At 41.4% G+C, this 25,344-nt stretch overlaps 1 protein-coding gene across 6 annotated transcripts in view; it reads left to right on the top strand.

The window, feature by feature from the left end:
- Nucleotides 1-25,344, top strand: part of LOC100879299 (protein kinase C-binding protein NELL1) — a 95,188-nt gene that overhangs the window by 58,821 nt on the left and 11,023 nt on the right. For 3 of the 6 annotated variants that reach the window (XM_076540341.1, XM_076540342.1, XM_076540346.1), the window contains 12 exons: nucleotides 4,711-4,932; nucleotides 11,665-11,815; nucleotides 15,394-15,676; nucleotides 16,825-16,980; nucleotides 17,050-17,272; nucleotides 17,777-17,968; nucleotides 18,222-18,341; nucleotides 18,786-19,046; nucleotides 19,147-19,524; nucleotides 19,584-19,843; nucleotides 20,119-20,361; nucleotides 23,477-23,526. In XM_076540341.1, the coding sequence (XP_076396456.1) occupies nucleotides 4,711-4,932; nucleotides 11,665-11,815; nucleotides 15,394-15,676; nucleotides 16,825-16,980; nucleotides 17,050-17,272; nucleotides 17,777-17,968; nucleotides 18,222-18,341; nucleotides 18,786-19,046; nucleotides 19,147-19,524; nucleotides 19,584-19,843; nucleotides 20,119-20,361; nucleotides 23,477-23,526 (2,539 nt within the window). The remainder of the gene's footprint in view (nucleotides 1-4,710; nucleotides 4,933-11,664; nucleotides 11,816-15,393; nucleotides 15,677-16,824; nucleotides 16,981-17,049; nucleotides 17,273-17,776; nucleotides 17,969-18,221; nucleotides 18,342-18,785; nucleotides 19,047-19,146; nucleotides 19,525-19,583; nucleotides 19,844-20,118; nucleotides 20,362-23,476; nucleotides 23,527-25,344) is intronic. The other 3 variants (XM_076540343.1, XM_076540344.1, XM_076540345.1) reach the window with 3 other exon arrangements.

Consider the following 25,344-nt stretch of genomic DNA (forward strand, 5'->3'; position numbering starts at 1 on the left):
GGCTCTAGGAACTTGGGGAACTCGGGATTTGGGGATCTAGGAATTTGGGGGACTAGGAATTTGGTGGAACTAGGGATTTGGGGGTCTAGGAATTTGGTGGAACTAGGGATTGGGGGTTTAGGAATTTGAGGAACTAGGGATTGGGGGTTTAGGAATTTGGGGGACTAGGAATTTGGTGGAACTAGGGATTTGGGGGACTAGGAATTTGATGGAGTAGAGATTTGGTGGAACTAGGGATTTGGGAGTCTCGGAATTTGGGGGACTAGGAATTTAGTGGAACTAGGAATTTGGGGGACTAGGAATTTGGTGGAACTAGGGATTTGGGGAACCAGGAATTTGGTGGGACTAGGGATTTGAGGGACTAGGGATCTGGTGGAACTAGGGATTTAGGGTCTAGAAATTTGGAAGCATAGAGATTTTGAGAACTAGGGATTTGGGAGTCTAGGAATTTGGAAATCTACAAATTTAGGGATATAGGAATTTTGGAAACTAGCGATTTGAGGTTCTAGGAATTTGGGTATCTAGAAATTTGGGGAACTAGTAATTTTGCAGTCTAGGAATTTCAAACTCTACAAACTTGAAGATCTAAACCTTGATATCTAGGGAATTAACTGTCCAGGGACTTAACGATCCACAAAAAAAAAAAATAAAGAAATTCCAACATTTAGTATTTGGGAGAATTGAAAGTTTCCATCTCGAGATGTGAAAATGTAAAAATCATGAATTTAGAAGTTCTAAAGTTTACACAGTGTTATCGAGGAAAAGTTGGATTGCACCCGAGTGTACGTTGGCGCACGATCTTAGATGAGCATAGGCGCCGCCTTTCGGAAATTCGACGTCGGTTCGTTAACCCCCTGTGACGGGGTTGGCGAATCGATCAGGCTTGCACCACTTTTCCGTTCTCTGGTTACGACGTCTTTGCTCGTGATGGAAGGCAACGGCGATGTAAAAAACATTTTGAAAAATGTAATACTTAAAGAGTCACTTAATTCTATTTCACATCATATTAATATAGTTACTATAAATATTACTCTGTGGTTAGATTCTGTGTGGTTAGATATCCAAGTTCAATAGATTTTGAATGTTTGGTACTAAAAAATGCATTCTGATAGAGAAGATATGATGCCAGAGTGGTGGAGCACTAGCGAGAAAGGTTTGCAGTGCGTTGCCCTCTAGCGGTCAATTCAGAAACTACAAACTACACGATAACTTTGTATCACAAATACTCACAAGTTTACAAGTTTACAATCATAAAGTTACTAACAATATCCTAATTTCTCCACTGCACAATATTTTTAACAAATATAATTCCCAAAATAAGACATAAAGAAGCAAAAATTGTCGCTCCGTAATAAATCCAAAAATATAAATGCATCGCCAAAATAGAAACGTAAACGCTCAAATAATTTTCTCGCGGCGTTAAACGGAATTAGCCGCGAAATCAGCGATGAAAGGGCAAGACTTAACGCAGGGTACCCAACAAAACCGCTACGTCGATGGATCAAAGATGCGACAAGCACGCGTCCGTCTCGGAACGCTTTTAGCCGCGAAAGCTAGCGTGCGCCGCCATTAATTTACCGGACGATTTGGCCCGATTAATGCCCGCTCGCAAAATCCCGCGATTGTTCTCGCGGTCGAAAGGGGACAGGGATTTTCCACGGTGTCTCTTTGTCTCTTCGTCTGCCTCGTTCGTTACGCAATTAAAAAGCGACTCCCCTCCCTTTTGCCTGAGGAAACCGATTCACGGACCGTTTTAGAACGTACCGTTGTTTACGTCTTGTTGCCGCTACCTTCGCTCTTCAATGGCTCGCTGAGGAACAACTCAATCGCAGTCAATTAGCGTTCGAGTATTTGGAATTCGCTTTTTAATGGTGCGCTCTTCTTTTGTGGACGTTCAAGCAGCTTAGGACTCAAGCTTTTAGACGTCAAGGTTTAGAGACAGAGGAGTACTATTTTCAGATGATGATTCTTTAGGTGGATTCAATGGTGCAAGATGGGTAATGGGAGTACCTGGTAATGGGAGTGGACTTGGGAGAAGGACTTGTAGAAAGTTTAGGACTTAGGAGGAACCTAGATATGATGCTTATGGAAAGAGTAGAACATAGGAGGAACCTATGAAGTTTGGAACCTGTGCAAAACCTGGAGGAGATAAGGTTAGATTAGGACATGAGATGAACTACTTATGGACGTAAGGCTTATGTGAAGTTTAGGACCTAGCCTAGGACTTGTACACATGGAAGAGTCCACATGGAGGACCTTACGACCTATGGAGAACTTAGGGACCTGAAGGGTGTTTAGGGTTCATGGGTAGCTCCAAACTCTATGTGAAGGTGACTATGTGGAACTAAGCCTTCAGAGAGAGCCTAGGACCTACAGAGGACTTGGGGACCTATCCTAGGACCTACAGAGTGTTTGGGACTTGAGAACTTAAGGAGAGGTTAGGACCTATGGTGAAAACTAAGGGACCTAGAGGGTGGTTAGGACTTATGTGTAGCTTCAGAATCTATGTGAAAGGGTCCATGTGGAACTAAAGATTCATAAAGAGCCTAGGACCTATCTAGTACCTGGGGACCTAAGGGGAGCCTATGGAGATCCTAGGGCCTACCTAGTACCTGGGGACCTAAGGGGAGCCTATGGAGATCCTAGGGTCTACCTAGTACCTGGGAACCTAAGGGGAGCCTATGGAGATCCTAGGGCCTACCTAATACCTGGGGACCTAAAGGGAGCCTATGGAGATCCTAGGGCCTACCTAATACCTGGGGACCTAAAGGGAGCCTATGGAGATCCTAGAGCCTACCTAGTACCTAGGGACCTAAGAGTAGCCTATGGAGATCCTATTACCTAAATCCATAAGTCCCTAAATCCATAACTCCAAAAGTCTCCACAAAGCACTTCCCTAAAAATCACCTAAACAAAATAGTATCCCAGAATCCTCAAACCGAACAAAGTGCAAATTTGCGCCATCTCGAAACATCTAAGAGAACAGAAGCAAATAGTACGGGTGTTTACCGGATGAAGGGGATGAGAAGGAAACGAGGAAAAGTGAGGAAAGACCGATAACGAGCGTCGAGCGAGTCGATCGATAGTAGCACGTTTCGAGAGGACTGGCTCTCTTCTTTCCGAACGCCTTATCTTCGTTTCTTCCGTTCGATCGGAGTCCCGTCTCTTCCCTCTGCCATTCTCTCGCTCTCGCGACGATAGTCGATGATGGATGCTCCTCCTCGAATGGCTCTTAGCATTTTTCAGGGGGACAGAGAGTGGAAATACGCCATTGAACTTTATTGCTGTTCGAGTGGAGGCTCCGTTCACTCGAGCTGGCTCGAGTCGGAAAGGGGTGAAAAGTGGGCTTTGGGAAATCGTTTGCCGATCTCGCATGCGAGCTTGAGATGTTGTCGGGCTTTTCGTCTATTATTCTCCTACCGCCTTTCTATTTGGATCTTGCATATTCATCGTGGAAATCAAACTTACATCGTCTTTTCTGTCGTTCTCTTGTTGGTTTACTGAGAACTGCGGTCACAGTTGGTAACTTCTTATTAAGGGTGACTATCATGTAGATACAATTATAGTCTCTTTAGAATTGCTATAGCTGTAATTGTAGGGTGACTATAATTCAAGTCTTGTGGCAAATGAGCATTGAAGGTGACTATAATTATCGTAGGTGACTATAACTATCACAGGTGACTATAATGTGACTAGATGACTATAACTGTCACATCCTGTCCAGGTGGACCTGAAATTTTTTACTAAAACTATCATGTACATACAATTATAATCCCTTCAGACTGACTGTAGTTATAATTGTGGGGTAACTATTCAACATTTCTCGCAAATAATCATTGAAGGTGACTATAATAATCACAAGTAACTATAATCATCACCAGTGACTATAATGTGACTAGGTGACTGGGTGACTATAACATTCACATCCAGTACAGGTAGCCATGAAATTGTTCACTGAGGGTGACTATTATGTAGGTACAATTATAGTCCCTTCAAAATGACTACAGCTATAATTGTGGGGTGACTATTCGATTCTTGTGGCAAATAATCATTGAAGGTGACTATAATAATCACAAGTGACTATAATCATCACCAGAGACTATAATGTGACTAGGTGACTGGGTGACTATAACCTTCATATCCAGTACAGGTGGCCATGAAATTGTTCACTGAGAGTGACTATTATGTAGGTACAATCATAGTCCCTTCAAAATGACTACAGCTATAATTGTAGGGTGACTATAATTCAACTCTTGTAGCAAATGATTACCGAAGGTGACTATAACCATCATAGGTGTTGAATTGATAGCTTCATACTTAATATAATTGTAGTCACATCCTGGCCAGGTGGACATGAAATGCTTCACTAAAGGTGACTATCATGTAGATACAATTATAGTCCCTTTGGAATGCCTATATCTATAATTGTAGGGTAACTATAATTCAACTTTTATAGCAAATGATTATCGAAGGTGACTATAACCATCACAGGTGCTGAATTGATAGCTTCATACTTAAGATAACTATAGTCACCTATGATTGACCCATCACCCACTAAAGATGTCTATAGTTATCGATGATACACATACACATGATTTACACTTCAAGGTCACCCAAAAGCACCTCCATCCACATACTCGACACGAAATGTCCACTGTGAGTTAGAACATGTTTAACAAGCGTCTAACGAGCTGTGACGTCTGTTTCCAGTGTCCGGCACGACAAACAAGAAAGAGGAAGCGACGGCGGCGGTGGCCAATGTTGGCGTCACAGAAGAGACTTCCGGTGTCCTGGCCACGAGACCCAGAACTGGCAGCGATCCTGGAGGAGGTATAGACCTGTTGGCAGCGTTACAGCTGCACAATACGACCCGACAGGGTGTTACACAGGTGCCAGGCCTAGTTAGGTTAAAGCCAGCCTATTATCTTCAGGGTGAGTCCGTCAAAATATTTTATTCACGATATTATCACCTTTCAACTCACTTGAGGATTTGCCAGGTGTCGAGGCGCTGTTTAGAGTATCGTATGAAAAATTAAACTAACTGGGTCAACTTTAAAAGTTACACCTTAAATTTTATTACATTATTATGACATTAATTTTTTTTTTTATGGAATTACATTTTTTTAGACCAACCCTTAAGCTTTGGGTAGTTTTGAAGGACATGACTATTATTACCCGAAGTTTTTTCTTACTAAAATATTTGTTTGTTACTAAAATTTGCAGAGTGGCATAGGCTATCTGATTAAGAGTGAAATTAAAAATTAAGGAATAATCAACCCTTTATTAGATCAACCCCTGAAAATTTAATAGACAGTCACTGCCATTTTTATTTTATCGTACTAAATTCTTTTAGACCAATCCCTAACCCTTAAACCTACTTGTGTGGTTTTAGGATTAATGTTAGAACCCAAAGTTTGGACCCAATACTCGTATCAGTGAGAGGGTGGTGAAACACGATGATAAATCATTTCGCACAATTTACACCCGAGCGATGCATGCAGATTGCACGGGGCAGTAAATTTCGTGACGAGCACAGAAACGAAAAGCACTTCAGTAGGGTTCTCTTAACCCGAATATAGCCTTATTTGCATATCGAAGAGGGTCGTTTCTAACGCGAGCTATCTTTCTCGAGCGCTGTGACTGGTAATCATTGCTGGCAGTAAACTCGATTATTGCTTTTCGTAAATCACCGACCACTTCCTTCACTGTTTTTTCCCTGTATTAGGGCTTCGAATAGCATATGCTATAATCGAACGAAACATATTGGAATTGTAATGGCCCTCTGGGGAAACGATGAAGGGGATGAAAGTTTGGGGCATTCAATGACACGTGCAAATCCTTAAACACATTTCTATGTGTCGGAAAAATGACGGAACTTTTTAAATAGAAAGAAGAGTTATTTTGCCAAAATTAATTTTTTTTATTCAAAATTTAATCTTGAAACGATGCTTTGATCAAATTAATCTACAAAGGAGGAATTTCATTTTTAGTGAAGTTTGCAATCAAGTTTAATTTTTCATCAAGTTTAATTTTTAATCAAGTTTGATTTTTCATTAAGTTTGATTTTTAATCAAGTTTGAATTTTAATCAAGTTTGATTTTTAACCAAGTTTGATTTTTAAAGAAGTCCTCAGCGAGAAAGAGTAATCTAATTTCAAGCAGAATTAGCTCACAAAGAAAATAACGATTGGCTGAGCAAGTAACTCGAATATCGATTCATAAATTCAAGGATTCGATAAAAACACTCAACAGAAGCAAAGTATTTTATCGACACAGTGTTTCGCTATCTGTTCCCTTTCCTTCCGAATGGATCCAATAAATCCGATTTTAATGGCTCTCGAAAGAGTCACTTCTGTTCAAAAAGCCGATACAAATAACGTTTCGTTGTTGGAAGCATGAAAGTGATCAACTAGAAAAACAATTGGTGCTTATCACGGGTACACGATGGTTACATAACGACCGATTAATCGATATTGTGAAAGGTCAGTTTTATAGACGGTCTCTATTGGTAGACCAGAGGGAATTCCCTCTATCGATTCTCCTCTCCAATTTCATATCTTCTGGGTTTTATATTTATTACAGGAAAACCTTTTTTAATTACAAAAATATTACATGAAGCTTCATAAGTTAAAAACAGAGAACTTACAAAATAAAAGTTGTTTAATTTAACTAGCACCCATTAATCAGTTTTAAGTCAGACAGAAATAAAAATGCTGTTCCATGAAAAAAATTATTGTTGAGCCATTAAAAATTATCTACTAAATGTATCATCTGTAGCTTTCTATTTTAACAAATTAAAAATTTTGCACCCCCAAAAAAAAATTCAACAAGTCAAAAAAAATTGTTGTGCCACAAAAAAAATTATTGCTGAATGATTTAAAATAATTTACTAAAAATATCATTTGTAACTTTCTCTTTTAACAAATTAAAAATTTTGCACCCCCCAAAAAAAATTCAACAAGTCAAAAAAAATGCTGCATCACAAAAAAAATTGTTGAATAATTAAAAAAAAATTCAAGTAAAAAAAAAATGGTTTGACCCTAAAAAAAATAATCTAATTCACCCACGCCATCTATAAATCACCTTCCAATTTTAAGAAGCCAAAAAGAAGCAGAAATAATGCACCCCTCCCCTCAAAAAAAGCAACACCCCTCCCATAAAAATATTCTAATTCAATTTGTAAATAAACTAAAACTCAACAAAAAAGTAGCCCTTGAAAGAAACGAAAAAACTGCAACAAAAGCAATAAAATAAAAATACCAGAATAGGGGTGTAAATAGAATGCAACGCATAAAATAAAAAGTTTTCGCGTATCCAATTTACGGGGTAGTTTCAACCCCCGTAAACGCTGCACCCTACCGTGTTCCGCTTTCACGCAGTCGATCGACGAGAAACAGAGGGTGGGTGGGGGTTGCAAAAGCGTGGGCGACGGTGCAACGTCCGCGAAAAGCGACGAGAATGGGGGTGGTTGGCCCAAGGGTGACCGTCAGCAGGGCTTTCCCCGAAAGAAATTTCAATTACCTAACCCAGACCACCCCTGCACACTCTCTGTCGATGGTTTCATGGAAGTAACCGAACATTCTCCATGGTTTTCAACCACCGAATACGCTTTTTATTTCTCGTTCGATCGTGCACCCCTTTCTTTCACTTTCAGTCCTTTGTTCGGGTTAGTCGTCGACTTTTTACGACTTCGAATTGTCTCTGATGTTTCGGGGAATTGTTTTTGGTGGTACAATAGAAATGGGTGTTTCTGTAAATTGCAGTTGTTGAAGTCGTTTGTGGGGGGTCGTTGAGGGTTGATCTGTTAATGACTTTATTCGGCGAATACAGTTTCTAGCTTCTTCATGGTGGAATAATTATGTTAATTTACATAAAATTAACAAGGTTGTGGTGTTTTAAATGATTAGTGGATTTTGTATTGATTTTGATGGCAGAGGGATGATTTACAATATTAAAAACGTACGTCAATTTTTGTCAGAGTTCATAAATTTATTGAATAAATACAAATAATTATACACAGCACTTTTTCATGACACTGTTACTTCAAGGGATGAAATCACCCTCCAATAAAACCACCCCTTTAAGCTATAATAATTAACAAACATTTATAAAATAACTTAGAAGTACAACATCAAAGTCCTACACTTTCAAATCTATATTCCACCAAAGAAATCTATATTTAAATTATAAAAAAACATTAACAATAAAATTTCATTAAAACCTAAACAAATAATCTGTCATCCCCAAAAGAAAAACCGTAATAACACACCCTCAAAATTGATGTATCTCCGAAAGAGATCCCCCAAAGATAACACCCTTTACGCATCCTCAAAAGGAAACATTCCGAACGTTTATCCCGCAGTAAGGGTGGTTCCCAGAACTCCGCTCACGGTCCGATGATCAAAGAGAAAAACTTCAGCATCCGCCGTTAATTCACCATCTGCGAAGACGGTCGGCCAGAAAGTTATTCGTTTTGGAAATAAACAGCGCACAGATGAAATCAACCGACCCCTGAAGGGTGGACGAAGACAAGGGTCACCCAATTCGATGTCTCCCCATTCTGCTACAAAGGGGATCTTGTTTTCCATGTTTAGAGAAAACTCTGCACACGTGTCCAATACACACGTTATATCTGTGTAGACCTCTTTTGTTCGAGGCTTACAATGGCTACATCGCCCACTGGTTCAATTTCATAAACTGAATTTCGTGTATGATACCAGGGGCAATTCTTATTATTGATGATATGTGGTAGGGAAAGTAAAATACAGAGTAATTTATATTGGTGAGGGGAATAGGAATGATGTGTTGGGATTTGACAATTTTATTCATTAATTTTGAGATGGTGGTATTATGCAAGAGGAATACAATGCATAGGAAGGTGGTGAATGAGAGATAGGATGCGTGGGAATAGAATGCATAACTGTATCTCATATGTGAGAGAACACTCGTGGGGATATAGCGCGTGAAGGATACTATGCGTGAGGATATAGCACATGAGGGACCCTATGCGTGGAGATATAACGCGTGAGGAATCCCATGCGTGAGAAATACTATGCGTGGGGATACAGCGCGTGAGGGACCCTACGCGTTGGGATACGGCGCGTGGGAGACTCCATGCGTGGGGATACGGCGCGTGGGAGACTCCATGCGTGGGGGTAAAGCGCGCGTGGGACTCCATGCGTGGGGATACAGCGCGTGTGGGATCCTATGCGTGGGGGTACAGCGCGTGTGGGGTCCCACGCGTGGGGGTATAGCGCGTGTGGGGTCCCACGCGTGGGGGTATAGCGCGTGTGGCGTCCTACGCGTGGGGATACGGCGCTTCAGGGGTCCTACGCGTGGGGATACGGTGCGCGTGGGACCCTGCGCGTGGGGATACGGTGCGCGAGGAACCCTGCGCGTGGGGATACGGTGCGCGAGGGACCCTGCGCGTGGCGATACGACGCGTGGGGGATACGGTGCGCGTGGGGATACGGCGCGTGGGGACTCGTACGCGTGGGGATACAGCGCGTGAGGGACTGCACGCGTGGAAATATAGCGTGTAGCGATCTCTAACGCGCAGTAATCTAACGCGTAGCAATCTCTAATGCGTAGTAATCTAACGCGTAGTATTCTAACGTATGGCAATCCATCGCGTAGTAATCTAACGCGTGACTATCTATCGCTTAGTACCCTAACGCGTAGTAATCTACCTTGTAGTGATCCTTATCTCGCACTAATCTCCAACGCACCAATAATCCACCACATAGTGACCACCAACATACAACGTTATAACGTCCAGCAATGTAACGCGTACCCACATAGCATGCGCTCCTACATTACGTGCCCATACGTCTCTCCCACCCCGAAAAACGTAAAACGCGAACATCCTCTGCCCCCGTAATTCGACACCCTATGCATCCAACAAACCGTGCACCATTAGGTCGCATCAAACACGGGCGATAAAGTTTCTCCAGGGTATCATAACGCCCCGCAACCGATCCTCCGATCAACCACACGCGAAATTAATTCCCGCGACTAGTCAGCGAACCGTATGATCCTGTGCAACTGCAGCCAAGGACAAAAACGTTGTTGACCAAGGCGCTAGGCGCACACGTGTTCTTCGGTCTGGCTTCTTTTCGCGAGCCTCGAGTTTCAGACACGCCGCGGGCTTAATAAAGTAACTGGACACCATGGAGGGGTCCGAAGCTCGAGGACTATCGAACGCGTTCAACGTCAATTATCCACGCTTCGTTAGAACGTAATGGACGAAATGGAACGACTGTGCGTAATCGTTCTTTGAGTGCTTCATGTATCGAAACGTTGTCAATGATGGGGTGGATGGGCACTTTTCTTGCAGGTGTCGGGGCGGTTCGAGAGATCTGTGGTTGATGGATGTTTAATGAGAGGTGATTTAGGTTAGCCTGCTCTTGAGGTTAGGGGAATCGTTTGGAGCAATGGGGTGACAGCTTCTTTAGGATATATAGTTAGGATACATGAAAATTTCACAATTTTTTAACTCATAGGTTCTCAATTTTTTTTAATTTTGAAGTCTAGGTCCTAGGTCCTCTTCTGGATTTATACTCTAAAATTTTTTAACCATCTCCAAATTGTCAGATAAACTATCTTAGTCAGATTTCTAAAAATTTCTGAAGATCAATGACTGAGATCTTCTTCTATGGTTGTTACATTTTTGCTAGAGTAACCAGACTTGTTCTTAACTTACTATATACTGTATATTAACTATGTTTATACTACATAGACTAGGATAGGTTTCTTCTTTGTTACTAATTTATTTTTAAGACAAGATTATCCACGTCTCTATTTTAGCAAAACTATACAGAGTTTCACAGACATATCCATTAAATTTAGATGTCTATTAGAGCATCAGACCACGTGTCACATCCTAACCTCATCACGAAGAACCAGATTATACCATTTGCAGTAATCTAATGTTTTCGATCGTTCAAAAGGAAATTGTATTCGTGTCAAACGATATAAAGATACTATCAGAATTTCATGGAATTGTCAGGAACGTAATAGAGCCAGAAACTGTGGCCAATCGAATCTCCATGTGGCTGCGATTACGTAACGGTGCGAGCACGAACCGTGAATCGGACAAATCGATGCGACCCAGCAAAAATTTCGGCTGACCTACATCCACCGACTGTTTTGTCGTCCGAACATTGTTCTCAAACTTCTGCTATTTCATTGAACTTCGATGATGTATTTTATCAAAAATCCACTTATTTTATTTTAATTATTTTAATAGACTCTTTGAGTGCATTTATTTTAATAATTTTGTTAATAAAAGTCTCTTTAAATGTTTATTAAAAAATACTTATAAGGTCCTGTGAGTGCTGAGAGGATTCTTAAACTGTTATCAAATTTTTACTCTCAAAGTGTCAAATATTTCAAAATTGTAGAAGAGCAATAATTTGAACAATCATCATCATCATATAGCAAATGTTACTTTGCAGTACCCTAAAGAGTGACCTATAAAATCTCGCACAAATATAAAAATCTATTTCAGTACAAATTTTCCCAGTTGAATTTTAAGAATAATTAATAATTTAATTTTAAGTATAACATTGCTAAAGAAACAATGGTTGTAATAATTGATAAAAGAGTACTATAACGTAATAAAAAATGACAATGTCGGAGGAATGATCGAGTTTTACTACTTCAGGCGAGGAGAGGGAGCTGCGACTGAACGAGGCGAGCTTCGAACGAGCGGCCACGCTACTCCGGCGGGTTCCGGAATTCACTATAGCAGCCGCTTTGCGACAAGAGGAGGCCAATTCCGGGACGATCGTCGCCTTTTCACATGGGAACAATAGGTATGGACCACGTGTAATTTCATTCCTCGCACGTTTTCGCTCGGAATTCGTGCGATGAACAACACCAGGCCGCCGGGAAACACGCGTCGATGGAATTTTCTGATAAATTCCTCGCGCCTTTTGTTATTTCCATGGTGGAACGGTGGGGCGCGAAAAGTAACAGCATTCTGCGAATTTGGGATTCTGGGAGGACGTTGAAATTGTGGAACTTTTGGGATCTGAGGACGGTGGAATTTTGGGGATTTTGGGGTGGATGGGGGAATTTTAGGGATTTTGGGGTGGATGGGGGAATTTTTGGGATTTTGGGGTGGATGGGGGAATTTTTGGGATTTTGGGGTGGATGGGGGAATTTTTGGGAGTTTGGGGTGGATGGGGGAATTTTTGGGAGTTTGAGGATTTGGAGATTTGGGATTTGGGAGAGGGAGGATTTTGGGACTTTAGGGTTCTAGGAATTTGGGATTTGAGGAGAGTAGAATTTTGGGACATTAGGACTCTAGGATTGTGGGATTTGGGAAAGGTAGAATTTGGGGATTTTTTGGGCCCTGCAATTGTGGGATTTTAGAAAGGTGGGAATTTGGGACTTCAGAAGTTTGAAATTGTGGGATTTGGGAAAGGTAGAACTTGGGAACTTTAGGACCCTGCAATTGTGGGATTTTGGGAAGGTAGAATTTTGGGACTTTTGGGCCCTAAAATTGTGGGATTTTAGAAAGGTAGGAATTTGGGACTTTAGAAGTTTGAAATTGTGAGATTTGAGAAAGGTAGAATTTGGGAACTTTAGGACGCTACAATTGTAGGATTTTGGGAAGGTAGAATTTTGGGACTTTAGGGCCCTATAATTGTGGGATTTTAGAAAGGTAGGAATTTGGGACTTTAGAAGTTTGAAATTGTGGGATTTGAGAAAGGTAGAATTTGGGAACTTTAGGACGCTACAATTGTAGGATTTTGGGAAGGTGGAATTTTGGGACTTTAGGGCCTTACAATTATGAAATTTTAGAAAGGTAGGAATTTGGGACTTTAGGGCCCTACAATTGTGGGATTTGGGGAAGGCAGAATTTTGGAACTTTAAGATCTGATAATTATAGTATTTGGGGAAGGTAGAATTCTGGGACTTAGGACCCTACAATTGTGGGATTTGGGGAAGGTAGAATTTTGGGACTTTATGGCCCTACAATTGTGGGATTTTGGGACCTTAGAAGTTTGAAATTGTGGGATTTGGGAAAGGTAGGATTTTGGGACTGTAGGACCCAAAAATTATGAAATTTTGGGACTTAAAAATGTTGAAATTATTGAATTCAGAAATTATAAAATTCTCAAACTGTAGAACTGTAAAAATACGATACTTTGGGTCCGTGGAACTTTATGATAGACTTGTGGTATTTGGCTTCAGTACTTTGAATGTGACTTTGGGACTTTAAGGCTTCAGGGTAAAATTCTAAGATCCTGACTCTCCCATCTTGACCTCTTCAACATCCTACAATTCTAACTCACCAAAATCACCAATAAAATTCCCCATCAAATTCCATCTCATCTCCTGTCCCTCCATCCTGAAACCTGCGTCCCTCAATCCTGGACCCTGCATCCTCAATCCTGAACCCTGCATCCTCAATCCTGAACCCTGAATCCTCAACCCGGCACCTAAACGTTTCCATAAAGGCGGTAAAAGCTTCTATTCACCGAACGTAATTACGATCGGGAAACGAATTACCGAAGGCTTGAAGGGAACGAAGTGAAAAAGGTAAGAAGGAAGTTACTGTGTCAATTGTTGAGCCGGGACGAAGGAGAACACTTAACCCCAAAGTAGTCGCACCCTCTGCTGGCACGTGAGTAGCGCAGTCTAGTCGTTTTGACCTGGCTGACACAAATTGGATGCATCCTCTATGTGTCCGCGTATTAGGCGGTAATTAACACGCTCTGCTGAGCAGAAACCACGGCCAGTTTAAGCGGAATTAAATGTTTATTTAGCACCGCTATCCGGAAGCGCTGGCATTTTCGAATGTACGGATTTACCTTATCGGTTCATGTGAATGTCAAACTGATTGGAAGTAATCGAAACGTAATTGAGAGCGAAGTTAATCCTTTGATCTGGATTGGACTTCTGAATGAGTGTTCTGAATATCTTCATTTTTGAAAATAATGACCCAGTTCGAAAGCCCTGAATGAAACGCCGAAAGCGTTCGGAGACACACAGTTCTAAATCGAGAGTTTGAATGACATAATTGGGATTTCTGTGAACGATCCGATAATCCTGCTCTGTATCAAGTTGGAGAGCGATGATCTACGTTAAGCTTAAAATGGATATCGCAAGCACGCAACCCACTCCCTACTGATTCAATCACGTAATCTATTTAATACTGTATACACGTTTCAATTAAGAGCTCGAAACCGGTTCTAATCGATCTACAAACGTTGCTCGTGCACCACAGTCTGTAACCGCGTTATTGAATTGCACGGTCTGTTAAGTTATTCGATTATGTAGTTATACGGGAACTCATGCAGTTAATTATCGAACCTATTATCGCTACAATGCGTATGTCTTGGATTTACTGCATTGGAACATTTATCGGGTGCGATTCATCTGGAAGCTGTTTAGGTCTGGTACATGATGCAAGTTTGAGTTGATTAACTGTTAGGTCACTTAGCTGTTTAACTCAAGTCTGACTCTAACTCAAAGTTCATTGTTAATTTAGACAAGAGCCACATTAGGTCCAGAGTGATGGTAAACTTCATGTAGGCCTAGGTTCTATTCCAGACTTAAGTGACGACCTGAGTGTCCTAAGTGAACGTAAGTGGAAACCTAAGTGCCCTAATCCAGATCTAAGTTTGACTTCGACTAATAAACTCGACTCAAGGTTAGTTGTCATCTTAGGAAGGAACTACATTGGGTCCAGAGTGACAATAAACTTCAGATAGGTCTAGGTCCTAATCTAGACCTAAGTGTCGACCTAAGTGTCCTAAGGGATGACCTAAGTGTCCTAAGTGAACCTAAGTGTCCTAATCCAGATCTAAGTTTGACTTCGACTAATAAACTCGACTTAAGGTTAGTTGTTAACTTAGGAAGGAACTACATTGGGTCCAGAGTGACAGGAAACTTCATATAGGTCTAGGTCCTAACCCAGACCTAAGTGATGACCTAAGTGTCCTAAGTATCCTAAGTAATGACCTATGTGTCCTAAGTATCCTAAGTAATGACCCAAGTGTCCTAAGTGTCCTAAGTGTCCTAAGTGTCCTAAGTGAACCTAAGTGAAAGCCTAAGTGTCGCAATCCCTACCTAAGTTTGACTTCAACTAATACACCCACATACCCAGTGTAAACCTAGTGTGTCCAAACCAGTACCCAATCCACATACCTCATATATGTAGACCTAACCCAAATGTCCACAACTTTCCAATTCCCAATCTAGAACTCTGCCTTTAGATAACCTAACCCAAGTCCACATTCTAACTTCATCTAATTGAGTTAGATCAGTTGATCGACTGCCCATTTGCTGCCCAGATCGATAACCCATTTAGGTCCAACCCACATCCATTTAAGGTGCACCTAGAAAAAAGTGATCCTAAAAGAGTTGTTCCATTTTGCAGATATTTGGAGCTGCAGAGCAGCGGTCGTAAAGACGAGCTTCGACTTCATTACGTGTCCCGTCGTGACGGGACTGTCCACGTGGAGGCGTTTCCTTTCCGACTGGCCGACGGTGCCTGGCACAGGGTCGCCCTAAGCGTAAGCGGCTCGCAGGTCGAGCTGCTCGTCGACTGTCATCCCTTGTACAGGCGGTTGCTCAGGCCTGGACCACCTGACACCAATTTCACTCTGCCTCAACTTCAGCTCTGGGTAGGACAGAGAAACGTCAGGCACTTTCTCTTCAAGGTACGTCCTCTTCCCTATCCCCTTTACCCAGTTTTATCTGGTACAGTGTCAACAGTCATTTCGAGAAGACACAATTAGTCTTGTTAAACGTCTTGGATCTTTCTTAACACGTTCAGACATGTACTGTTTTACACGTGGGACATCTATTACAGGTAGATGAGTACCTGTCTGATGACACAGCTAGGTTGATTACTGAATTAGGTTGTCAGGATGATCATAAGATAGTTAGGTTGAGATGGTCACATAATGGTTAAGTTGTTAAGATGATCACATAGCAGTTGGAGTATTAAGATGATCACAAAACAGTTAGGTTGTTAAGAGGATCATATAATAGCTAGGTTGTTAAGATGATCACATAACAGTTAGCTTGTTAAGATGATCACACATCAGTTAGGTTGTTAAGATCATCACAAAACAGTTAGGATGTTAAGAGGATCACCTAACAGCTAGGTTGTTAAGAGGATCACATAATAGCTAGGTTGTTGAGATGATCACATAACAGTTAAAGTATTAAGATGATCACACAACAGTTAGGTTGTTAAAGTGATCACATAACAGTTAGCTTGTTAAGATGATCACAAATCAGTTAGGATGTTAAGAGGATCACATAACAGCTAGGTTGTTAAGAGGATCACATAACAGCTAGCTTGTTAAGATGATCACACATCAGTTAGGTTGTTAAGATGATCACAAATCAGTTAGGATGTTAAGAGGATCACATAACAGCTAGGTTGTTAAGAGGATCACATAACAGTTAGGTTGTTAAGATGATCACATAACAGTTAGGTTGTTAAGATGATCACAAAACAGTTAGGATGTTAAGAGGATCACATAACAGCTAGGTTGTTAAGAGGATCACATAACAGTTAGGTTGTTAAGATGATCACAAAATAGTTAGGATGTTAAGAGGATCACCTAACAGCTAGGTTGTTAAGAGGATCACATAACAGTTAGGTTGTTAAGATGATCACAAAACAGTTAGGATGTTAAGAGGATCACATAACAGCTAGGTTGTTAAGAGGATCACATAACAGTTAGGTTGTTAAGATGATCACAAGACAGTTAGGTTATGAAGATGACCACATCATCCAAGGTTCTGCAGGTTCATAAATAATTTATGCTTTACCTAACGCACTTTCGTTTCACAGGGTGCTTTACAGGATGTGAAGTTGATACCCGGCCCTCATGGCTACCTTTCACAGTGTCCCCAACTCGATTCGTCCTGTCCCACCTGCGGTCAATTTTCTATACTACAAAACACAGTCGAGCAGCTGATGCATAACCTCAACGAACTATCACGTAGGGTGAGTACAGTCTCCACATAAACTATTCCTAAACCTCCACTTTTAGCTCACTGACATCCTTCCTTTTAGCTAGCCGCTGCAGAGGGCAGAATAAGCAAAGTGGAGGAGTGCGAGTGCCAAAAAGCGTGCAGGGCTAACGGCACGGTTCACGAGGACGGCGCCACTTGGGAGAAGGGCTGTCAACAGTGTTCGTGCGTGCACGGAGAAATAGAATGCCGGCCAACGCCCTGTGCTGCTGTCACTTGCAAGAATCCCGTCATTCCTCAAGGACAATGTTGTCCGATCTGTTTGAGTAAGCTGATACTCGACTGATACTTTGCTTGTCATCTGCTTATGAGCTTAGCGGACCATCTTGGGTCTCAACCCCTTCGCTACTAGGATGACCATAACCACACGCCATAAGTTCATGTGCTGTGGGCGACTACAGTCATCCTCCTTCAGAAGGGGCACTCTTTTGGTACGGATGACTGTGGTCGCTTAGCGGGTTAGGCTGGGTTAGGTACAGTGGAAGTTTTCAAATGACTATTAACACTTTCGCTGACTGAGGTTTGCTACCTGTGACAATAGAAATTTTAGTACTATGTTTGAATAAATGTCTGAAATTATGTAAAATCATGGAAGCTTGATAAGTAGAATGTGAAGAGTAAAATGGCGGCAGCGAAGGTGTTAAGATGGCCGTAGCGAACGGGTGGTAAACGACAAATGACCAAATAAATGAAATCGAACTACGTATGTGTATCACTAAAACAAAATTTCACGATGCTAATTAATTTCGAATATTGCTCGTTGTCTGCAGAACAATGTTACTTGCATGGCGTGATTTACGATCACGGCGAGAAAGTCTCGCCGAAACAGTGCGTCGAGTGCGACTGTTTCGACGGCAGTTTCACTTGCCAGAGATTTGACACGGAAACCAGATGTCCGCCATTGCCTTGTCCTCCTAGCGAACAGATCAGCGTAGCCGAGGAATGCTGCAAATTCTGTCCAGGTACGTTCATCGCTTCTTCATTAACATCCGTAGTATTACGAAGGGTCACAGTTCATTTACCGAAAGCATGTAATTCATGTCATTTATCAGAAGAACCCTATTCTGTAATTGACCCCTCACCGAATGGCAGCATGCCGACCATTTAACATGAAAGGGGTTAACTCTGCCTATATCGCTAAATCAACTACTAAATCGCTAATCCAATGTTCTATAACTGTCTCTGCATTCGCCTTGGCTAACCAAATTTAACCAGGGGTGGACTACTGCGCGAAGGGCCACAAGTGTCACGCTAATGCATCCTGCCTGAACCTGCAGACAACGTACGCCTGCCACTGCGATATCGGTTTCCAAGGGGACGGTCATAACTGTCACGGTACCTAATTGATCTCTAACTTTTTCTCTAACTGCTATTAACAACCTATGTGTCCGATCGAATCGATTGGAAACTTGACGAGTTACACGGTTGCGAATGGATGAACTTTCAACAATTTACAGTCGCAACTTTGTAACCTGAACGAGGTGTTTCAAAGCTTATACAGGGTGTTTCATTAGTGTTAACCGCCTGAAGCATGTCAATCGCTTAAATGCTGTCGCTAAGTCCAAGAGTGGATCCAGAGGTGGAGTCTGTCCCCTGACCTCTCGAGTTTGTTTGAAACCCTGTGGCCCTCAGATCCCACCTCAGAAAGTAAGTCCGCGGAACATGTGAAGTTTCAAAAGGCAACTGTCTCTAGTTCACACGAACAAAATGAAGCATCCTGTATGGCATCGTAATTAACCAACGACCGTTGCTGATCCGGTTAACCTGTTGACACCACAGACATAGACGAGTGTAAACAACAAGGTGGCTCGGAAGGTCATCACTGCAACGCTAACACAAAATGCGTGAACGTGATCGGCTCGTACACGTGCGAGTGTCTTCCGGGCTACCATAGAGTGGACAAATTCAACTGCGCCGAACTCGACGAGTGTGCGACTGGCCACCACGCGTGCGACGAACACGCGACCTGTGTGAACACCGCGGGCAGTTACTATTGCATCTGCAAGGATGGCTACACTGGCGATGGCTACACCTGCAAACGTACAGTATTCCATTTCCTCGCTTCAATTTTCGCTCTGTCGCTACTGCTAGACCTTCATGTAACAAGTCTAACATGCCTCTTCGCCTCCGCTTTCTCCAGCCGTCTGCAATCAGACCTGTCAGAACGGCGGCGAGTGCGTGGCGCCAGGAAGATGTTCCTGTCGTCGCGGTTACATAGGCAACAGTTGCGAGCTCGACCTGGATGAATGCGCCAGCGATCTCCATCGCTGTCACCAGTCGTCCACTTGTTTCAATATGCCTGGATGGTATTACTGCCGTTGCAAGCCCGGATACAGAAGCGCCCTTCACGACAGCACCCAGGGCACGCAGTGTCTCGACATCGACGAGTGCAACGATCAGACGATCGAGAGGAGACACACGTGTCACCCCAGCGCCAAGTGCGTCAACACCGAGGGTGGATACGAGTGCATGTGTCCGCCTCAGGAGGACAATCACACCGCCGAGGAGTGTAGATTGAGTAAGTACCCTCTGTCACTCTTTCTATTCATACGTAATGCAACGGACGTTCTACCACAGGTTGTTGGTTCGAGAGTCGAGAGGTTAAGAATGGAGAGACCTTGGCACCGGCTGGGAATCCTTGCAGAAGATGCACCTGCAAGGACGGAGTCATCACATGCAGGGACCCCATCTGCGACTGCAGTGCCCCGGGGAGTCACAGGGACAAGTGCTGCCCGCAGTGCGATCCGGCAGCCTCGTGCAGGCACCAGGAACTCCATCACCTAGTCTTCAGGAGCGGTGAACGATGGATTTATCAGTGTCAGACTTGCGAATGCCTGGTAACGATCTTTGCCAGATCACCTTATGGTCCATAACTAGTCCATTGCATTCCATATAGGTCCGGGTACTTGAGCTAACTCTAGCTAACCTTTATATTATTTCCTACAGTCCCAGTTAGTCCCTGTAATTCCCTAGTTCACTAAAAATATGATAGTCACTCATAAAGTGATCACCAATGCACCACAACAAAGTCCATTGCCCCCAAGTTGTGACTAATGCTAAGTAATGTCCCCAAGTTGTGACACACCATATATATATGACTTCCTATTTGCAGTACGGTGAGATAGACTGCTGGCAGATGGAGTGTCCACCGGTGAGCTGTTCGAACCCCGTGACGGAGGACGGGGACTGTTGTCCGCGTTGCGAGGACGATCCCTGTGCGAGAGAGCTACCAGGAAACGGTACCTCTCTCTCGTTGCTGACTCGACCAAGGCCTTGCAGTTACTCCGGCATCATCCACGACAGTGGCAGCTCCTGGCAGGATCCCCATGACAAGTGCACCACGTGCGAGTGCAAGGTAAGGAGGGCGTCAGGCCTCGACGCGTCGAAGGGCCGAAGAATCGTCGGTCACACAGGATTCGGATAGGATAGGGGGGTTCGTGGGGGAAGAGAGGGGCGAAGGACGGAGAATAAACGACATTGGAATCTCATAGGATGGACTTCATTCGACATGGAATTCATTTGATCTCATAGGTAGACGTTGATGTGCTTTTCAGTTGTAATGTGACTTTGGGGCTGTACAGGGCGATTCAAAAGTGGTGCACCTGTGTAGAAAGTGGTGTTTGAAAGTACAGTAACTGTAGAAAGTACAGTAAGTACAGAAAGAAGAGTAACTATAGTAGTTTGAAAATAATTTTTGAAGTCTGTGCTAAGTTAGGGATGTGATTCCAGAAGGTCGTTTATTCTCGTCGCGCTCTCTTTTCGCGCGAAATCAAGAGCTCAAGGTCAGTAAATGAAGAAACTAAGTATCGCCTTCATTTAGCCGTGAATCTGTGATGTACATATTTGAACAGTTGCGTTCACTGTGTCACGTCGAGGTGCGAGCAGTTGCTGTGCGGCAGGCGTCCATCGTGAAAAGAAACATCAGTGTACATATAATTACACGTGGCGGATCACACACTTAATCTCCCTTTCCCCGCTTTCGTTGTGACGAAACATTAACATCGCTTGCGTGTTGCATGAGCAGCATTCGTGTAACTAACGTAAACAATTGTAAATACCGTGCTATTTCAGGAAGCGACTCGAAAAATCTGTTATCGTTAATATTGAAGATACAGTCATTTTAGAGAGTGTTTACCTTCGTGACATTCTTTTTTTCGAGATAATCGATCAGTCATCACACTTATCGCAGTACGAATTGTCCGCCACGTGTAGGAAGCCACACACCACCAGCCATATGTATACCGTTGTTCTCTCGCTCTTTCTTTCTTTCTCTTTCTGTCTATCTGCCATTTGTTTACCGTGTCAGTAGGTAATCCTCGTACAATACAAGGTACCGCTGACTCTGATTTGTTTCCAGTATGCCATTTATTTTTGCGGTGTGAGTCTACATTGCAAAGCTGTTTGCGCTGAATTCTTGGTGTACGCTGGGAGAAAAATTTATTCAATTATTTTATTATTTATTGAGTTACCATGTAGGTTTGAGTCGAAATTTCAGTTGTGGCAGAAATTAAAATGAAATCATTTCTAACCTCAAATTCACCCAAATTGCAAGTTTACTTGAAGTATGATCAAACTATTTGATCAAATTTTAGGTAAACTACAGAAGGTAAATTAGGATCTGGGTCAAATTGGGTCAAGTCTAATTTGCTCTCCAAATTTATTGATTTAAATAATGCTAAATGTAATTTAGATCAAGATAGCGATGGGTCAACTTTGCATAAGCTCCTGACTTTCCATTGGCATTTAGCTCTAACCTACTCCTTAGAGTCAAAGCCTAAATAAACTATAATTTACCCAATTTCATACTAAAAATTTCAGTCTAACTTCAATGCAAAATTCAGTATAATTTATCCCTTGAAAACTTAGTACAAGGAAATAATTCTCTCAGCGTGAACAACCATTGCGTGACGCTAGTCTTGTCATAATGCGATCTAAAGCTAACATGTAAATTACTCCAAGATCTGGAGGTACTAGCGTTCAGCGACACGTTCAGGGGCGTCCCTAAGCTAGCCTTAACATCTTTTTTTTCTTAGATGTGTACTTTTCTTTTTCTTTGGGCTGCCTTGCACGCGGCAGTGTTCATATTATTTATTAGTATTTCACGTACAGTACGATTCAAAGAGATTTCGAGCTCAGCACCGTATACATATACGTACTGTTCTGCATGTTCTCTCCAACGATCAGAATAATTACACTATCGTAGAAACGAGAATCATTGTTATTATTGTCGTTATTATTGTTTATGTAGCGACGATTGGTTTGGACAATCGTACGTTTTTTTTCACCCTCGCTCACTGTATGGACCAGGTGCAATAGCTTGGACGAAAACAATACAGCTCTCGCGAAATATTTTATGTGTGTTGGTTTCTTAGACATTTTATAGTTAATTCAGTTTCATTGCTAATCCAATGGTTTATATTTAAATTGACCAAATAATAAATGTAACAAGTATACAAGAATCTATAAAAGATAACCTTAATGTACTGTAGTAGATAGTGGCGCCATCTTCTTTGACCAAAATAGCAAATGGCGGAGCTATCTTCCCTAAGGAAATTAGTAAGCAATGAAACTTTTTTTCTTACAAAAAATTGTTGTGACAAAGAAAAAGTATTGTGACATTTTTAAAAAAAATTGCAATCTTCTTTTTTATTGCCATTTTCTGTATTGTGTATAATTTTGTCCTTCCTCCTACGTCGCCATTTTTCCTGAAAATCTCTAATACAACTGCCTAATCATTAGTAACATTCTGAACATAACATCAAGTTTAACTAATTAAGAATGCAATCAAATTTAAACGGAGTCAGATAAAAATGAAATATCTAAGAAACCAACACCTGAACGGAAATTAACGAGCGTCATAAATTGAACACTGCCGCGGACACGAAGAAAAGATCAGTCAGGCTCAATGTTTAAAATCTCACTGCTTCGGGTCGGCCCTGCATGGATCGTATTTCTACATACGCATTTGCCTCTAACGAAAGCGGAAGCAACTTCATGGCGTGTGACATAACCTCACTTTCGTCGATTCGGCGTCATCGTTCCAGATAAAAAATTACATCGAAAGTAATCAAAGCAAGAATCTACAATAAGCACAAGATAGTGAGCACAACTATTATTAGAATCTGGGTATAAAAGTGAGATAATCAAAAATAACCAGAAAATGTTGTTAAAAAAATATAGAATTAATTTGTAATTACAAGTCTTATTTTAACCAAAGTGCAGTCCAAATTATAAATTCCTAAATTGCAAATACTACTAATTGTAAATGGAATGATAGATGAGAAAGGATCGACGAAAAGGGTAAAACACGAAAGAGCGAAAGTGCTGTACAAAAGATGCTGCGAAATTATTTAACCCGTCACTTACAAGCATACGTACACTCATAAGACACACAGTTACACATCTATACATGTTTACACATTGCCCGTGAACGACTAACCTGACTAGCCTAACGATGGGTATCCTTGCAGGTGCCGTACTGCGCCCAATTGGTGAGCAATAGCGCGTGTTGTGTGCATCGGTAATCACGTCACTTCTACCTCACCTATAATCTCTTCTACCCGCCTCTTCTTCTTTTTTGATTAATGTCTATCTTCTTACTGTTATTGTTTACTGTCCATGACTAAATCACGAGCTCGAGTGCTTTCTTCCTTTGCCTGCTTGGCCCGGCGCCATGAACGTAAGAACATTTGTAAAAAGATCTGATTTTCGATGTTTAGATTGTAGTGGATTGATGTGGTTATATTGGAACTGAATATTATGAGTATTTGAGGACTGTATGACGACTGTATGATGAGTATATGACGATTATGTGATGACTATATGGTGACTGTATGATGACTATACATATTATGACTATATGAAGGCTATATGACGACTATATGACGATTATATGACGACTATCTGATGACTATATGGTGATTATATGAGAACTATACATATTACGAGTATATGACGACTATATGAAGGCTATATGACGACTATATGACGATTATATGACGACTATCTGATGACTATATGGTGATTATATGACAACTATACATATTACGACTATATGATGACTATATGAAGGCTATATGACGATTATATAACGATTATATGACGACTATCCGATGACTATATGGTGACTATATGACAACTACACATATTACGACTATATGGAGGCTACATGACGACTATATGACGATTATATGACGACTATCTGATGACTATATGGTGACTATATGACAACTATACATATTACGACTATATGACGACTATATTACGACTATATGACGATCATATGACGACTATCTGATGACTATATGGTGACTATATGACAACTATACATATTACGAATATATGACGACTATATGAAAGCTATATGACGACTATATGAAAGCTATATGACGACTATATGACGATCATATGACGACTATCTGATGACTATATGGTAACTATAAGACAATTATACATATTACGACTATATGACGACTATATGAAGACTATATGACGATCATATGACGACTATCTGATGACTATATGGTGACTATATGACAACTACACATATTACGACTATATGACGACTATATGTCGACTATATGAAGGCTATATGACGACTATATGACGATTATATGATGACTATATGACGACTATATGACGACTATAATCAGAGTACCATGTCTACTGATTCTGACCACAGGTTCTTACGTCCATGAGTCAACCGGTGCTTGATTCTCTCTTCTTTTCTTTTCGTTTCACTTTATCGTTGATTTAGATTTTACATTGTAGTGCGTGTAACCTGATTCGTAGAGTCTTCGCACGCTGGTCACCGGACTATGACCCGGGATTCCCAACCTGTGGGTCGCGACACTCGATCCCATAAATGTTTGCAATACCATTGTACAATTTTATAAAAAATTTCACTGCTGCAACATTACAACAGTCTACTAGTATTTACAATATCTCATCAATTTAAGATGCATCATGATGGAGACATTATAACATTTAGAATTGTGACTGCGTAAATTAGGTTAGTTTATTAAGTTAAAAGTAGCAGGTTAAAATTTAATCTGTCATTTATTTATGCTTTGCTTATTCCACTAAAAATTTAGTATAATTAAAAAATGGTTTGTAAGTTATTTATTGATAAGGAGGTCGCGATTGCACGAAAGGTTGGGAACACTGATATAAGGTGTTCGCTGTTTCTGTTGGACACTGGGTTTGCATGAGCCCTCCTTTCATGCCATTTGGGAAAAATATTTTAGTAATCTTGAAATTAACTGCAAACTATCTTGTGTAAGGTTTATAGGAATTTTGGTGACAAATTCAGCTGACTACTAAATTTTTAGTATTGCAA

This window comes from Megachile rotundata, chromosome 15 (genome assembly GCF_050947335.1).
Source record: "Megachile rotundata isolate GNS110a chromosome 15, iyMegRotu1, whole genome shotgun sequence".
Lineage (NCBI taxonomy): Eukaryota > Metazoa > Arthropoda > Insecta > Hymenoptera > Megachilidae > Megachile > Megachile rotundata.